General features: G+C 39.7%; 1 protein-coding gene across 3 annotated transcripts in view; it reads right to left on the minus strand.

The window, feature by feature from the left end:
- Positions 1-1379: 1379 nt before the first annotated feature.
- LOC118787933 (nuclear factor of activated T-cells, cytoplasmic 3-like) overlaps positions 1380-19195 on the minus strand; it is a 58221-nt gene continuing 40405 nt past the window's right edge. For all 3 annotated transcript variants that reach the window (XM_036543706.1, XM_036543709.1, XM_036543707.1), the window contains exons 7-10: positions 17315-17370; positions 16969-17095; positions 14077-15093; positions 1380-2439 (exon numbers count right to left, since the gene is read on the minus strand). In XM_036543706.1, coding sequence (XP_036399599.1) covers positions 2387-2439; positions 14077-15093; positions 16969-17095; positions 17315-17370 — 1253 coding nt within the window. In that variant the 3' untranslated portion in view covers positions 1380-2386. The remainder of the gene's footprint in view (positions 2440-14076; positions 15094-16968; positions 17096-17314; positions 17371-19195) is intronic.

Below are 19195 nucleotides of genomic sequence, written 5' to 3' on the forward strand. Positions count from 1 at the left end.
CAAATATCACACTGTTTTGTGATCGTAAGTTTGCATAGCCAATGCAATTGTGTGCTTTTTCGTAATTGAAATTCAGAGGATTTATTTAACAGTCTTGTATCTACAGTTTATTGGAAACAAATACACACACCAATGCACGCGCACAAATATAATAAGACGTTTGTACCGCATCCTTTACAAGGCAGATACTCTGAAGCAACTTAGACTTGAACAGGAATATGTCTTACTTAGTATTTCTATGGTAATATAAAGCATCTCTACATCTTATTCATCTACAGGCATCAAGGTTCTTTTGAAAGGCATCAGACAGGTTTTAGTGCATAGCAGAATTCACTGTGAATCTGACATGATTGTACAGCATCAAGACCTAACAACCCCCCCCCCCCCCCGCCCCCCCGAATGCCTATACTGGTTTATAAACAATAATATACAAGCAAGTCTTATCATTATCAAATATTAACAGGTTAAGGCAAAGAGTAAATGCGAACCTGCATACTCTAAATATCCCTATATCCCCTGTACATAATTGCCAAAAATCAATCTTAGGAGAAGCTGCACCCACACCTAACAAGACATCATTTATCCTCATGTGAAGCTGCATGCAAATATGTAAGTAGATTTTCACGGATGAAATGCCACTTTTTGGACTTTCTGGTGAGTTTGTTTGGATTAAACAGATTATTACACTTTTCAATATCAGAACCTTTATGGCAAACATCTACACCTGTACCACTATTTTTTTCAAGCACAAGTACCTTTAATCTTTTTTGAAATGCTTGAATTTTCCAGCCTTCATGTGGTGCTGATGTTAACATTCGAACTACTGACCTTCTGCAGAATTGGTGGTAATTGAATGAACTGAATCCATTCAGGAGTGAATCAAGTGAGAGTTTGTTCTTTCTGCTACGTTTTAACCTTGTTCAGAGGAATAAAAAAAATTGCTTTCTCATTTTCTACTTATTTCCCTGTATTGTGTTCCCAGCTACAACCAAAGGTCACTGGTAATCTTCTTAACTCATATGCATCTTATAAATATCGATATACTCTAACTGAAAGGCACAGAGGTTCCTGTACTTCAGGAGTACCAGAAATATTGCATTGCAGTACTGGACAACAGCCTGCCCTCCCCCACCATGTTGACAGCACTTCCCATTTTTAACAATCCACCAGGTTTCCTTACAGTTCTAATGAAATATCTACTCTTCAAATAGCAACTGGACTTCAACACACACACTCAATAGGTATCAATGAAAATGTTGACAGCAAATAACATTTGACCAAAACATCTTCTACGTAATTGAGAATCCTCTGCAAGTCAACTATGTCTACAAATAGCTTCAACTGCTTTTTTTTTTTTTTTTTTTAAAACCCGACCCCCATGCCTGCTATGTAAAAATGTACTTTCTATATTAAAAGCTGTTGTCATCTTCCAGAGCTACTGAATACTTATAAGGCATTTGTGTAACCTGAAGTGGGGAAAATACAATAATATACAGCCACCTCCTTGTATACAGTCGTCTGCGAGAAGAATAAAAAAGTGGAATGTTGCATACTACTATCCCCAGTACAGCTTCAGAAAGGAATGGTCTGTTCCTCCCAACCCCAAGGCTACTTGATTTAAACCCATGCACATATGAGAGCCTAGACTGCGCCTTTCCTCTGGGGGGTCACTGCTCAGCTTGTGGCTGTGCCGTGGAGTGTCTCCCTCTGGGCTCTCCCAGTGCTCAGCCCGTCCATGCGGACGAGACAAAGGTGAGACGGGCATAGTCAGGCGCCTGCATCGTGCAGTTCCTCTTCACTATGGGTCAATGACGGCAAAATGAGGTACCACCTTTCCTTGTCTGGGACATTTTGTTATTATGGTACGGGAGAAATAATAACTGGACCTTACGACAGCCTGAAAGACTCATTGTTAACATTATTACTAACAAAAATCAAACACCTAAACCACCACAATTTCCCCTAAGACAGCCGAGTACATTCTTCTGCACAGTGTCCTCTGGGGTGCGGTGAAAGTTAACCAGATTAGGATCAGTTACCTACAATGAAACCCGGAGAGATGGGCACCTCTATAGCGGCATACAGGAGTGAATCTCTTTTGGAACACAGAAAAATTCAAATCAATGTGTGTGAATGCCCACCATAAGGAACAAACTTTTTCTACACTCCATGGTTTACCCACTTATGTAGAAGCATTGATTTACACACACTTATCCAGCCACCCAGCCATGAGTGTGTTTGCACTGCACATGTGTTTGGGGTCTGGGGTGGATGCTGCAGGGGGTCTCCTTTCCTCTGCTCCTGCTGGTGAAGGCCAGGGTTGGAGGTGCAGTAAGAGGAAGCAATGGGACAGTGCTGCTGGGACCAGCGAGTCTTGCAGATGTAGCTAGGACTGAGGACCCGGGGACCGGGACATGTCTCTCCCAATGATCTCATTCACTGCAAAAAAAGACATAGACAAAGACAGTTTATTACAGCTTGTGAGAAAGGTGCTTGTCAGACATTATTGTTGAATCACTTTATATGCTGTTTCTTGCACTATGTAGTGTTTGCAGGACAAACCTATTAGGTTTCTGAAAATGTATATCAGTATGTATGTGATTGTACATAAGCATACATCTGGTGTATAACGCATTGTTTCCATTCGCAATTGTGGAAGATGGTGACAATTCTCATCTGTACTCTAAATGCCCCTTTGAACCAGCGGGGGGCGATACTGTAATGGTTTTGGAGCTCTGCGGCTGTGTGTGTCACCACTGGAAAAATGACATACATAAAGTTGCAGAGTGAAAATGAACTAAAAGTGAAAATATATTGTCAGAAAAGACATGCCTCAGTATGAGATGAACACACGACACAAAGGTGAGACATCTTCTCTCTTTCTCTAAATATATTATTCCAAAAGAATACCATTTCAGCGTTTGTTTTGCCATTGTTTGTTATATTGTTGGATTGTGGTTATGATGTGAAAATTATGCCTGTGCTGAGAAAAGACTAAAAGTACTGGATAGTGTGCTGTATTTATGTACCATACAGTGACCTAGGTATAGAAAGGCCATTAACTAATACAATGCATTATTACTATTATCTTTCTTCTGCTCCAGGTGTTGTGCAGTTCCATGTAGATCCATCGGTAAGATGAGTCTTGCCTGCTTTCCCTATTTAAGGCCTACTACAGTACGCAGACTGCTAATAATACCATCCTCTTTTATATTACGAGCTGCAAATTCAATTGCTCTGTTACTTCATTACTTTTTAATGGGGGCAAAGCGCCTTTTCCCCAGAGCAATAACCAACTGTATAAGCTTTGTGAAAAGCCTGAATACAACAAATCCATTGTGCTACACATTCTGTGTGTACTGTGACTGGCTTTTTCACAGCTGCAACAATTCCAGGGAGCCAGTTAACCACAGGTTAAACATAAATAGTCTAAATTATCTTTTACATTTACATTATTATCATTTAGCAGACATTCTTATCCAAGGCGACTTACATAGGTTACAATATTTTACATGTTATTAATTTATACAGCTGGATATTAGCTGAGGCAATTCTGGGTCAGTACTTTGCCCAAGGGTACAAAAGAAGTGCTCCAGCAGGAAATCTAACCGTCAACCTTTCTTTTAGTTACAAACCCTGCTCCTTACCACTATCCTACACAGCTGCCCCTTATGATGTTCATTTCATTAACTGCACACAAAACAGAAACCTATTCTGAATTTGTAGAAAAATGAATAAATATTTTCCAGTGCAGCTATTGTAGGTATTCACTGACAGTACTTAAAATTATATGTACAATTTAATTCTATTTAACATAATATCTAAGAGTAACAGGATGGCTAAAGAGACATTTCCCACACTGACGTCCAACTGATAACATGACATTCGCAGTAAAACACTGCTGACTGTCTACTGCATTACAATGGGGAGGCAAGGTTCGTAATAAGAATGTATGACAATGATTTTCTTACATTTCTTAAACTTTTTCTGGACGACATTTTATTTTACTATTCTTGTTTTGAGAATATGGGACCCATGTATTCATATTGAGCCACTTCTCATTTCCAAAACTTGAATGAAAAATTTTAAGTTATATTCAACTTATATTTCCAAGACATATGTTTAAAACATATGAAAAAAAAAACAAAACACTGAAGCTAAATTACTGGGCTTGTTCAAAAAGTGTAAAATGGGAGGTCTGGTTTAATAACAAACATCCAACACAATTTCCTTCATGTGAAATATTATTCACCAAAACAGTAATGAGTCGTATCCTTGCATTTGTCTTTTTAACGTGTGATTGACAGATTAAAATGTTTTGGTGTACATGCACTGAGAAATACAGGCTTAAATACACTATTGTTACTCCAATGTGTGCTGGCGGCCAAAAGGAAGCCGGATCACTTGCTTAGCAAATGAAGTAAAATAAAAAGCTTTCTGAAAGGTTCCTCAGCTGTTCTTAACTGTCGGAATCTTATGAATAAGCTTGACAGAGATTGCAATTTTGTTGTTTGCAGTACTGTACAGACTTAGGGAATACGAATAATGAAATATACTGTACAAGCTATATTGTGATGTAAAATTTTGAATGTGTTAAACATCACAGACTGTAAATACAACTGGATGGAATATACAGGTGCTTTTTATGCCGTATAATACTTTTAAATGCAGGACATTCAAAATGTACATACACAGAGAAAAGGATGAACCACAGCTTTCATTTAAAAGTATATACTGTTTTGCCACTAATGATTATTTTGAAATAATGTGGAAATCCTACTCAAAGGCAGAGGCTGAGGACAAAACAACACTCTCAACCCACAGGTTAAGTATGGTACATGATGTGAAACTATTTAAATCAAAAGAATTGAGTACCCTGACAAATACTAAGTATATTTATATTCTTTACCTGGCCTCTAAATTTGACAATATTCAGTGATATGTTTTTAACAGACTGAAAGGGACTGAAAGGGGTGTGTGCTACATGCTTGTTTCTTATGATGATGTGAGAAAGCTGTTCAAGCCAGCTGCTGTCACAGATCATCCTGTTAGCGTGGGCGACTTCCTCTCACATCCACTGCCTTCTTAAAACAAAGACAAATACACCATCTTGAAGAGTTGTATTATTTTTCAAACTTTTACACTTTATGACCACAATACTAACTTACACCAACACCTGAGACACATTTGTTTAATCATCTCCTATTGATGTAAAGCAGACACTGATTTTCATGTTCAGAAGTTGCAGTTTCATAAAGCCACACCTTGAAACCCAAATCTAATACGAATGAATGAGCACTTCCATGCTCAGACTCCAATACAACTCAGTTATGTCTCCAAAATTACACGCCAGAATACTGTGCATCAGGTAAATCAATGTAAAAAATCAACTGCATATAGCGATGAAAACACTGGGACAGAACTATTCCTACACTAAGACTGTTAAATACACTTAAATACACTTTTAAGAAGACCATAAACCATACACATCAATTTCCACAACACCCTTTCATTTGGAACTCTTAAGAATCAGCTGTTTATAAGAATTGTCCTGGATGGGATGTTCATAAGCGGAGTGCACAGTGTAAATAAATTAGCTCCTCTGGGGTTAACTGAACGAGCTTCTCAGGGCCAGTTTGTACTCAGTATTTATTCAGAGCAATATTTTTCATTGTCAGCGACGTTCAACTGTGATTTCTGAATAGACGATTCTATATTATAAGTAATCAAAGCTGTGTGTACAAGGTAATTTCCAAAACTAATTTAAAAACAAACCTTAGAGTAGGCGCTTACACATCTTAATCATTAGTCCTATCCAGTCACAATCAAAGGTTCAATAAAACACTGTTTTGTGTTAGGACAAGAATGCCAAGCATATCCCTTCAAATATACTGCATGCCTTAATATAATTCTAATATAAATATAAATCTTTTTTTCTGGGGAACCAAATCATTTAAAAAAAAAAAAATCTGAATTTCGAACATGTGTGAATACAAAGCTATATAAACGTAAAGCAGTGAAACGGCCTCTTTCATACTGCTTTGCTGTGTTTTTGGAGTGAGTTTCCATACACAGCAACGTGGTGTTAGTTGCCACACCTCTCCTCCTCTGCTCACACAGCGTCTTCAATGTGCCGTGGTTTTACCACACACCAGTGAAATACCATCAGTTGCTTTCCTCTGCACCGTGGTCTCCTTCAAAGCCCTTGAGTTCAGACATCTAAACCAGACAAACATTCTCACCGTTAGGAATTCCCCAGCCGGAGGGTTGGCTGAGGTTTCCAGACAGCACCAGCTGAGCCTTTAAACATCAGTTCCCTCCAAACGGCCTGTAATGGTTTATCAGTGTCCAAACGAATATTAAACCTGAATAGTGCTGACAGAACTTGTCACATTTAGATGTCAGTTAAAGACACAGAGTAAATTATTTTCCAGCACTGACAGCTAGAGAATTCCAATGTTTCATTCATTCTTTAAGAAATCAGCTGCAGACAAAGACAGTACAATAACAGGCTGTGAAATCTTAAGCTTGCAGGGGAACAATAAATACTGACCTTTACATGTATCAATTATTTACTGAAAAGGAAAGCCCCAAAGATGATCTGGTGGTGACAATCCTAGATGATGAGTATCAGCGAGTAAAAGAAGCTTATAATTATTACTCAAACACTTTAGAGATGAAGGAAAAGACCTTTCGTAACAGTTTAAAATGCCAGGACGTAAGGCATTATTCTGATGCCTATTTCCTTACAGCCTGACACTGAGGAGCCTGTGGGATAAGGATGGAATTTAGTTTGAAAATAATTGAAAAATGATGACCCCCTGAAACACTGATCACATGTTTCTACACTTTGAGTCCAAGTTCAATTAAGTGACCTAGATTTGGTCAAGGAATCAAATAAATAGATGGGCAAATACATAAATATAGTCACTACTGTCATGATTGTCTCATGACTGTAATGTCATGAAAATAGGGTGTCTTACAGCATATGAGATACTGTAAGTACAGTATAAAATAAAAAGCCCAGAATAAAAAAGTGTGACATATTATTACAAATGCATCCAGGAAGATAATGAATCTGTTTGGCTTTAACAAATGAGATGTTAAAGACAGTTACTACAGAAGTCATGCAATTAACCTGGTAAGTATCCAAAGGTCAATAAGCATTATCTGCCATTTGGCAGCATGTGTAAAATGTTCAACCAGTATTGAGTCAAGGCTAAAAAAAAAAATAAAAAATAATGGGACAACAAAAGGAAGATGGACTGATAAAGTTCTTATTTTCACTAAGTGAGGAAAATATTGTACAACTGCAAAAAACTGCAAAGAAATTTTACTTGAGAGGGAAACTTCTGTTTGCCTCCACATTACGATACCTGTTTCCACTTTCAGTTTATAATGTTATGCACACGTGTATTAAAAGTCTGTACAATCTTTCTTACAGAAAAGATTGTAGAAGTTACATTTAAATTCATAACTACACCAATCTATTCATTGTGAATGTGATTTTAATCCACTAAAACTTGCTCAAGATAAATCCTGAATATAAAAGCTGTGCTGCTGTGCTTGACAGCAAAAACATACAACAAAAGGATTTTTTAAAGCCAAAACACAATTATTTTTACACACACAAGGTAGAGTAATATGACTAGATTTTTATTAGTCTCCATTAAAGTTTTTCTGTTTCTTATCAGTATTCTGCTGATTACAAGGACCAAATTGTTACATTTGTACACAATGTAATCTAGTGGATGAATACTTGCGCTGCATGTTGGTATGCAAGCAGACTATTCATTGCATATACTTATGCACCGAACGTATATATTCATCCAATAATGTTTTATTGTACAGTAAAACATTGACAATCACACCCGGAATAATTATTATTTTTATAATAATAAAAACTGAAAGGAGGAAGAGCAGAGAACAATAGTCTGTGCAGTGAGCTAGAGATTCACTCTGTGTAGTCTGAACTGGGTAGACAAACATCTCAATAAATGATTGCTGGAATTCCCATCTGAAATCACCAAGATTGACTCACAGAGCCTCTCTTTGATCTAGGTCACGAAACACCCACGCACAGAAAAACGCACCAGGACCTGACACACAACCTTCCCAAACAACAGTTCTCCCAGCTGAACATCACATTAGCATGGGTGGGACAACTCATTAAAAATCATTGTGTCTTGAGTCTTAAGGTCTTCACAGATGTATTCCTTGCAATACTGAATTTCACATATAGACACTGGGACTGAAATTTTGGTTAATGTGTATGTTTTTCACCACAGCTGTCATAATAACAGTGCTGGGGAGCACTGTCACTGTGACTGAAGATGACAGTCCATCAATGTCCTAAACAGACAGCAAATGTATTGCTCATGCATTCCACTGCTGCCTTGACGTGAGCTGATGAAGACTGAGGGGACAGGGAAGGAGGATACTTGTTTTGTTCTTCCTAGCAGTAGTGACACCAAGATTAAAAAAAAAAAAAAAAAAAAAAAAAAAAAACTGTGGCTTGCCCCAGTTTTTAAATGCATGTAACATACCAGTAATTGGTTGATTCAATGGGTCAAGTCAAGTGGAATTCAATGGGATCCAATCCAGCAATGCTACCCTGTAAAGTGCAGCAACAATAACGTCTATGGTTTGTCAATACTGACAAATTTAAATCAACTCTGAACTTCTAACTATTGATATTGCGCTGCTGTTATAATGTAGTTTTTAGTTACTTCCTGGAAAACAAACTGCCTCTGTGTTGTGGGTGCTGTGGCAGACAGAGGAAAAAAAACTCCTTGGTAGAAAAGTTCAAAGGTCTCCCACCTCAAACAGGCTGCAAAGGGCTGCGGCACTGATAAGAGCCGACTGGCCTGTCACAGCGGCGCAGTAACAGCTGCGCTGGATTCAGGAGCCCCTGTCACCACACCAGATTAGCCCGCGCGGGTATATTTAGCCTCGGTCTGTGACAATGTGCAACCTGCGAGGGGGAGTGGTGTCAACTTTCACCGTAGCAGCGGGCTCTGCCTATTATTAACCCAGATCGCTGCGCTCGGCGCGGGGCGGCAGCTGCGCGTCTCTGCTGGAGTGCAAACAAAGACGCGGGCATATGGCAGATGCACGTGGAGCTCCACCTGCGCAGACGGTGTAGCCGCTACCCAGCGCGAGGTGATTAATTAAACGCGCGGGTCTGTGCGACGAGAGCCTTATAGTTTATCACCGTGACGGCCTTAATCATCCTCACGAGATCGCCAGTGCGTTTACTCTTGGCATTTAGAGGTGTCCCATGCACGACAGGCCACTAGACCCACGCACTCTATTACCCTGCTGATAGTACTGTGGCACTGATTCAGCTCAATGCTGTAAATATGGATAGTGCTTACGGCATTGCACCTTGTGTATACTACAGCATGAATTCACAGAGCTGAGCAAAAGAGGGACATACTAACATATTCCCTTTATTACTGTTAACATATAATAATAATTCTAACTGTATTATTCAAACAATTATCAATAGCATTTAGAGATCTTATTGTGCTGTTGGATATTAAAACAAATGCTCATTTATATGACATTTGATATTAAAATAAGCTAAATAAATTAGTGTTCAGAATTCTTTTACTCAGAATGTACAAATGGATGTTTTGGCCATACAGCCTGCCAGTGATGCCTCTAAATGTTTCTTACATGCTTTCTTGTAAGAATGTGGGCTGCGGACTGCAGTGAGTTCAGAGTTCAAATCTGTTTTAGATGTATTTTACATGGTGTCTAACTAGATTACTAGCTAGATGTAACAGACCTGGAATGGAGTATGGAACATGTAAAACACATGAAGCCTACCTAGATGTATTAATTACAGCAGTATAGTACAAATTGTAACAGTTAAATGGCTGGTACAGCTAAGATAGGCAGCAAGCTAACAAGCTAGCTATGCAATAGCTAATGATATAACAGGACAGACAATTTAGAGCAGGACTGAAAAGGAACACTGAAAGATTATAGTAAACAGATGCATTAACTTAATGTTACATGCTGTATAAATATACTGAGCAACTGAAGAGTTGTGTAACAATTTTTTTAGGTTAGGTACAGCTTTGACTACAGCTTGCAAAGCATGCTATGTAGTTGGTTAGCAAGCTTGTGAGCCTTTTTAATGCAGAAATGATAGATATGTGGATATGCTATTGACAGGACATAGCAAAGAAATTTAGACCAAGAATGTTAAGGCCTATGCTTCATCCTTGCTACTTATCTATCCTAAGTTATGATGCTTTTCTAATGGAGAATGATCAAATGTCATGTAGAGATTTTTTAAACACTATGTTAGTACTTTTCTTCTTATGATTCTTAATTACCTTGCTAGCTGTCATACACAACACAAATAGTTGCCATATAGTGTTTTTTGTTGTGCCTTCCATTCCCCCAAGAACCATGCCATGTACAATCTTATTGACCGCACTCTTGAAAGTGCAAGTCCAAAATGGTAAGTCCCACCTCTTTGTCTTGTCAATGACAAGTCAAGGCTTTCTAGACTAATGGTGAGAGGGTGAGAGGAGTTATTAGTGGTATTGGAGGTTTTGTGATAACACCATTAGCAGAATATTAGGATAGCAAAAAAGAAGCAGAACAAGATATGGAAGAAAGGGCATGGTCCAAGACTGGGCATTTATTTTGTAGCATTATGAAGCTGTATCCGAAATCCTTACATCTGAATGATCTTAATAATGTACATTTCTGTCAGGCCTGAGACGACTGGGCATCTAAAATCTGAAAAAAAGACACTTCTGCACACGCTATGTCTACAGGTCACATTTCTATCACTTTCAAAATAGTAACTATATCATGATTGCTGTGATGTGGCAAGCGATAAGAGCACTAGAACAGGACCTTAGAGTCATGGGTTTGAGTACCAGGTGCAACACTGGTGCTGTACCTTACCACAAGCCTTCTGTAAATATCCAGCCACTTACATTGTGAAAAGAATGGGTAAAACAGTAGACACTGCAGGTCTATTCAAAAAAGAACATTAGTCAATTATGTGAAGTTGACAGCACCCATTAACAACCTGACTTCTCCTGCCAGTGTATGTGTATTTTCTGAGACAATATACAATCCTGGACCATTTTCAAAAGCTAATTTTTCTTCCCTCTCTTTCAGTTTGCCAGCTTGTCTGTCTGCTGTATCCCCCCTCTTGACTGGCATCACAACAGTTACTTAACACCACTAAAATTTCACACCAAAAACATAAACACAATATGCTCACCATATTGCATATCTGGCATGTCTGAAATTTCACAAGCATTGCCGATCATTAGGGAGTGAATACCTTTGCAAGCACATTCCCTGTTTTGCTGAGCACACACAGAGTCAATTACCAGCAGGAAATGTAACCAGGGAACACAAATTTAAATTAAGAGTGACATGCTTCAGAAAGCATTGCTTGCAGATTGCTTTTGAGTCTTAGCAAAGAGACTGGAACATGAAAGGAGAACATACTACTATAGAGTTTAAATATTTGGATAGTTTTATCATATTGTCAAAAATGTTGGTTTTAAGCAAAAATACAGTTTGCAATGCATAATAAACTCACTTCGGGCACTTCAATGCCATATGGAATTTCTCCACCAAATCAAGTGGAGTTTTCTCAGACTGTGTTAATAAAGCCTAATAAAGCTAACCTCCGAAGTCTGAAGGGCTGGAGGCCACTGTCTTCAGTACAAGCATGTATCTGAGCAGCCCTGCAGGGCTTCTGTAATCACAGATCTTGCCATACTTTTCATACAGGACTTGGTTAAGTTTCATAAGCATAAGCCTTATTTGTGATGGAAAAATTCAATTTAGCTGTTTATTAAAAGGGCGCAGTTTCATTCACTGCTTACTTTGATTTGCGATGAAAGAAGGAGCTTATGTGTGAATGACATAACATGGACTTGTAACATTACAACACTTTGTAACAAGAAAAGAATTATATTCAAGTATATGTTCAGTAAGGAAGCTGTGCTTTACATGGAAAAACAGAATGAGTCATTGCAGTATATGTGTACTATACGTGATATACGTATTTCTTTACATGGAGTTGGATAAATGATGAAAAAGCACATTGTAGAACACAAACATAAACAAGAATATTTCTGTGGGACAATGAGCACAACTCATTTGAAAGCAGATGTACTTTTTTTCTACTTGCCATTTGCAGTGGTCATTTGTCTTTCTTCTGCCTGGAAAATGTTGACACCACATTTTCTCATAAAAGGTTTATTACATGAAATCAGTGGAAGTTTTCTGAAGTAATTTAACTTGGAACTTTAAATTGGATGTTAACCTGAATGTTAGCACTCTTCCTGTATTTAACTGAAGTAGGCATGTAACAGGAGGTCAGGGGGTTTTAAACGGGGCAAGCTGCATATTAGCGAATAAAATGGAGTGTAAAATCCAATGTGTATTTACAGACAGTCAACTGCAGGGATAGAAATAGATGATACTGCATCAAAACTCACAAACCTTGACATAAGTGAGACAATTTCCATCGCAATAAATATGACCTGGTGGAATTTCCATTCCATACCTTTCCTCAAACTAAGGCAACAGAGCCACTTACAAGCAGAATGTAAAGAAACGAATCATGCTGCAAAGGAAGGTCATTTTTCAAGCAAACACAATGGATGGAAATTGCAAATATTGTTAATTTTCCTGTAATTTACAGTAGGGCTACATTTGTAGTAATTTTGTTTTAGGTAGATTATTAAAGATAACTATATCACTTTTGGAGGTGGGGGAAGGACAATTTCTATAACAATAATATTACTGACAGCTGCCTGATTCATTTGCCTACAGCAGCTGATTTATGCCTACATTCAATTTAGGAATGTGACTTTGTGAAGCAGTGGTTGAAATCTCCTGTGAAGTTTGCAGAAGACTAATGTTAATTCTTAAGTGTTCCTTTTCCATTCAGACATTAATATCGAGCTAACCAGCAATGCAAGAATAATATCATGTCCATCAGTTTGGTCGTGTGGTATTTGTAAGACCTTATTTTTTTTCCATTGTTATTCTATTTACACTACATTTGTCAAAGCAAAATTGTGTCACAAAAAACTCTGGCATTCTAAAGTGTACTCTTAGAAAGGAGCAACCATGCTAAAGCGCTAGCACTAACTAACATTAGCTTAGGATACATTGACACTTTGTTAGCATCCATTACACACACACATTGAGAATGCAGTCCAGGTGTGTGGTGCACTGCCTGAAGCTGCTCTGTGCACTTAACACATTGCAGTATTCTATAATGTGCCCGGGGTATAGGCCCCTTTGTTAAGAGGCATAATGTGTTTTGTAATTATTGTTGAAGCAGCTGATATGCATTGGCTATTTATGGGCTGTACAATAGGAATGTCTCAAATACTTTGTCCTAACAGTTCATTCAAGAAACACCTTGTAAGCACAACTGGCAGTTAATCTAGCCCATAATGTAAAATAATTTCTCAGGAGATAATCTCCTCCTCCACTAAAATATCATCAAAAAATTTACATGTGTATAATACTGAAATGGAAAGTTTGGTTCGTTTCTTGTTTCATCATTGTGAAGTCATTTAGAAGTCATGTTAGTACTTCTGTCTACTGTTTCATTTTATGTGGAAGCAACTTAAAATTCAAGCAAGCATTTTTTGTCTGGAGTTTTTGGCTTACATACAACAAAACTTAGGGAAGAAGTAGCTATGAAGTGTCATCACTAAGAAGGAAGGGAGTTTTGTTAGTAAGTGTTAGCTAGCTAGCTACAACATCTGCATTTGTAATGTTACGATAGTGTTTTAGTACTGATTTCACACTGTAATCAGGCCATGGTTGCCGAATCTACCCACCGCAGGAGATTAAAATGGACTTGCATTAATTCATGCTACTGAAGCAACGAAACACTACTTCCCAAACACATTAAATGTTTACATTCACAACATTACAGAAAGCACCTTTCAAGGCTTATGCTGCAATGCTGCCTGTTTCCTAGTGTGACAATGTGGAGTGTCACTGAAATCCTTTCTGCCAGAGCAATACAATAAAGAAGAGTGCACTAACACAGGACCTTACCGTCATCCAGTGTGATGTCCTGCAGGCCTATCGAGCGGAAAGTGGGCTCTTTGTCCTCTGGTTCCTGCTTGATGTTCAGCCCCTCTACCACAGCGGGGAAGGGAGGGTGAGGGGCCAGGGGGGAAACAGAGGACAGTCCGGCCATGCTGGGGCTGGGCGTCTGGGGGGATGGCTGGCTGGAGTGAGGAAGGTGCATCAGAGGGCTGCTGGGGGTTGGTGAGGGGGAGGAGGCCGCCCTCGGGGTGGGGGACTGGTATGGCAGTGAGTGCAGCTGGGGAGAGGAGGGCCCTGAGTGTGACGGGGGCACCACAGAGATGGGAGAAGTGGTAGGTGAGGGGCAGGAGGCAGACCTCTGGGTGCTGGAGTGGTAGCCTAGAGTGTGCTGCAGCTGGGGCGAGGGCTGGCCCATGGAGTGTGTCGGGGAGGAGACCTGCGCCTTGTTGCAGCAGTGATAGCTAACAGAGTGCAGATGTGGAGAGGTGAGGGCCAGTGATGGACTTGTGGCAGACTGTGGAGTGGAGCTGGAGACTGAGGGAGGGGAATGGTACACCATGCCATGGCCCAGGGGGCGGGCAGCAGCAGCAGGGTCAGACTGGTAGGGCATCTGTTCGTACACCTGGGGTAAGGTAGTGCTCATCGGAAGACTGGTCTGGCCGTTGTACGCCAGGTTGTGTTGCATAGGCTGGTAGGAGGGCCTGGCTGGCGGGGCCGGCATGGGGTGGAAAGCAGGAGCCGGGCCGATCAGCTGGCAGTCTGAGCTGGGGTTGAGACTGCGGCCCTGGAGCCCTGGCAGATGCTTGAAGGAGGAAGAGCCTGTGGGAGAGTAGGTGGGCTGGGGGGACGGCAGGCCAGGGACCAGACCTCGGGGGGAGCAGGAGAGGAGGCTATCGTGTGGGTGGGCCTTGTCGGGAGAGGGCAGCTGGGTGACTGGGGGGGTCAGGGGCATAGGCAAGGGCATAGGCATTGGGGGGGCAGCCTGTACGTCCCGCTCTTCTCTCTGTTCCTGCTTCACCATAACTGCAAAAACAAAATAATAAAAGAGAGGAGGATGTTACAGCCTTCTCAGACTGTGTCCAATTCTGACTATTGGGAGAACTTCTGTTTTCTCAATGCATGAGTCAAAGATTGCTTACAGACATCAAACAGTTATAAATAGCTTTTGTATGGGTGAACAGATGTGCAGGTTGTGAATGGAGAATATTTCATTGTTCTTAAATATTTCTCTTTTCTAAAAGTTTCAATTTTATTCCAATGAATGAAATGAATGACACAAAGCTACATCATCAACAGCCAGAAAGAGGATTTGGCTCTGAACTAGCTGTGCTGTGAAATGACCATACTCCATCATAAAGATAATGCTTCAAACCATCCCAATGTACATTTCTGAAAGATGATATATGTCTTGGTGAAATATGTCTATAAGTGAAGAAATGTTTATTTAAATGTGCCAACAGCAAAAATATCAAAATTTACTTTCCAGAAAACATTTTTTTTACATTATTTTGAGAACACTATACAAATAAGATGATGATTCTGAATGTTAAATTATAATTATTCTTCTTTTCACTTCATTTGAATGGACAATGAATTGAAATATCTCTTAACTGAGTCAGTATTTCTCACTGTAGACACATTTTGAAAATTTCAACATAAATAACGAGTTCAAGATAAGTGCACACTGGACTCATGCCATCACCACTGTGGTCATTTCAGTTGTGCTTTTTGTTGTTGTTACGTAACAAAAGTACAGCAACACAGTCATTTAAACTTTAAAAGATTTCGTGCTTTGTTCAGAAATAGGGCAGTGTACTGAAACACAGCAACAGTACACTATCTAACAGTAACCTATTTACCAATCTGGTGCTCACCAAACAAATGTTTTGAGAGATATTTTTATCCAGCTATGAGGCTGAGGGGGCATATGTTGTTTGTCTGTGTGCCATGCAAAGCGTTTTATGGGAACGGCAGAAGGCCCTGAAGCCATGGCAGCTCTGCAACAAACAGGAGGGAAAACGGGTTTGGAAACCCCGCCCCGCATAGCTATTTGCCAGCTGGATCACAAGGACGCCTTTCTGCAAAAAGAGGAGTCACCAGAGGACAAAATAAATGTGTTTGTGTTAGGATGACCCTCATTTCAGTGGTGAGGGAAAGCCGGTGAAAGAGGGACAGATGACTGATGAAGCTGAAGTGATACTGTTCAGAAATGGTTTTGCACTAATTAAAGAGTCTTTCATTCTGATATCTCATGACTATAACCCCCATATTCTGGAGGAACCTATATGCCGTCAATACAGTAGCTGTTCAACACTCTCCACACATGCAGAGGCCTTTATCACCACAGCAGTGCCAGTGCACACTTCAAGACTCTACTCCTACTGAATTATTTTCCTACTCCTTATATAAATTATTATTTATATTAGATGTTTCCTTTACTTAATTACCAGAGCATATTACATGGCCTGCATTTAATATATTATGCATTTGTATTAGGTTTATATTATGCCAGGTGTCTATTGAAGCAATTAAGCTTTGGTACCTTACCCATGGATACAAGAACTGAGTCCTACTTGGGATTGTGACCTTGTGGTTGTAAATTCAGTTCCTTGATCATAACACCACATTTTTGCTCAAGTCAAGATCAATATTAAATATTTTATGCAGTATTTCCACAGAAGACAACAGACCAAAATAGTTCTATTTGCATAATGAAAACTCGAATCAGCAATTTAAACAGCAATTCCATTTAATTTTGCAATAGTTGTCAGATGTAAGATTAAATGCCATTCAAGGAATCCATCACATACCACATCAAAAGACAGCTGCAAAAGGGAGTACAACCTGGGTGTGACTAGTTTAAAAGGAAGGATTCTTAGGCACCTTAGTGTACCGTACCTGACAGGTATGTAAAACGCTGTGATTGGCTTCTTTTCCTTTTCCCATTACACACATAGAATTGGACCTGAACAGCGGAAGTTGTCGTCTTACTGTGATATGGAGGGACATCCACAACAATGGTGGACTGCAAGGACAACAAAATAGATTAGTTTTACTGCCTTGTTAATCAAAATAGTCCAGCTTTTTATTCTCTTTGCAGACCACTGAGAAAATCAACTGGCTATTTTTTCCAGCTCTCTCCAACCAAAACCATGCCAAACAAACCTTTAAAGTATTTCAGTAACAACTTTACTATGTTCATTTTTATGATCCATGGTTTAATCAAAGACTATTTTCTACATACCCCTTGGCTTTTATCTCTCACAATTTTTGCCTCTACTTCCCACTGAGGTCGCCCATCTGCAGAGAAAAAAAAGAAAAAAGTTTAGCTGCCGTGGTGCCCTCTCAAATGACTTGTGATATTATCAAGTTCTGAATAGCTAATGTCAAATTCACACACCAGAGAAATCCAACCCCCCCCTGTGCCATGTGAATCCATGCAGGGCAAAAGAAATGATTGACCTTCACCAACTTTAGTGTGAACTGTGGCTAGGCTCCTCCAAGATTGTGTTTGTATTTGTGTCTTATTTTTTTATACCACAGCATTGCCCACAGTATTATATAGGGGAACCCTCCTCTACACATCAAGCCAGATTGTTGGACAAGAAACATCTCATAATGTTCCAAAATCAAATCTGACTTCTAGCTAGGCATTTTAAAGAGTCATTCAGAAGAATTGTCCAGGGAACTAGAAGCAGGGAAAACTTTATGGGCTGCTGCTGTAGAAGTCACAATCGTTTTAATAAAAAGGGGCACTTCTGCTGGAGCAAGGAAGCGAGCCACCACTGCGGTCGCTACTACCATTTTACAAATTCATTTGTGTCATAAAATGGAAAACACCAGCACCTTAAACTCCACAGGTGGCAGCTCCAAGGACCCTAAGGCACACGCAGGTCTGACCTCTGCACCTGCATGACTTCTTCACCCTGGTCTTCCCCAAAGATAAATGTTACCCTGCCCTATACATCCCAGGCACATGCAACTGCTGCTCACTATTGCCGGCTGCTCATTTATGGAGCCCATCTTGGAGCAATTTACAGACGACAGCAGCCCACTCCCTTGCAAATCACGGAGTGCTGGAAAAATTGTTCACCCCATTAAAATAAGGGAATTGAGTAACATCTGTACAGGAGCATTGCAATCATGTTATTTTTTTCTCAGACAACATGGATCTGGGGTATGATGGTAGGACAGCTCTTCAGCAGTGTAGTCAGAGAAAGCATTGGGCTGTCATACTTCTGGCACCTGCTGGATTTGCTGATGACCCCATACACCTGGACATATATCTGTCTCCCTGCTAAAAATGCACTGGACATTCCCTTTCCAGATGCACAATGTATAGAGCCAGCATTCATATTTGCATATGAGAATTCAATCAAATTCATCACATCAAAGTTACTCTCAAAGGCGAACAGTTGGTGTCAGCATTCATTGTGCTCTGCTCAGACAGAGACAATGTAGACACTGGCACCAAGAATGCAGGATGCTTTTTAGCCTTACCACAGTAGTTTAGAATTACAGGAAATCACCGCCTACTTGACAAGAGAGCAAGTTCACACTCCTACGCTCTATGACACTTCTTTCTACCTCTTAGACAACACCTTGATATAAGATAAAAGAGGGTAATCATCTCTTATGGCAGACATCCAGGTTTCAGTTATTACTTATTTTACAACTGATTTACATGTAATACACCAGCTGAAGTCATTTTCTGTCCAAACAATTAAGAAACACAGACGAAAAACCAGCACATCAGGAAACTCCATGTTGCTGTTTCCAGAATCAATGCATCATGTTTATGACATGTTACGTTCACTTGCTGTTCATCATTAAGTTCACTTCTGTTACACTAGGATAGTCATTCTTGTTACACATGACTAACCATGACAGGCAAGATATGTTTAATTCCAACTCTCATCCTCCTCCTAAAAAGAAATCCCCCGATAGAGATATGCAGATCTACTTTGATTTCATCCACAATGAGAGTAAGGCAACAGAAACATATTTCATGAATCCTATACCCCAAACCAACACAATTCCTTCTTAGAAACACAATGCATTCAGCAGGGTTAATTTCTGTGTGAGTTTTCTACAGCCATGTTTCCCCTTAAGTCTGTCTCCCCCT

The sequence above is a fragment of the Megalops cyprinoides genome, chromosome 13, assembly GCF_013368585.1.
Source record: "Megalops cyprinoides isolate fMegCyp1 chromosome 13, fMegCyp1.pri, whole genome shotgun sequence".
NCBI lineage: Eukaryota > Metazoa > Chordata > Actinopteri > Elopiformes > Megalopidae > Megalops > Megalops cyprinoides.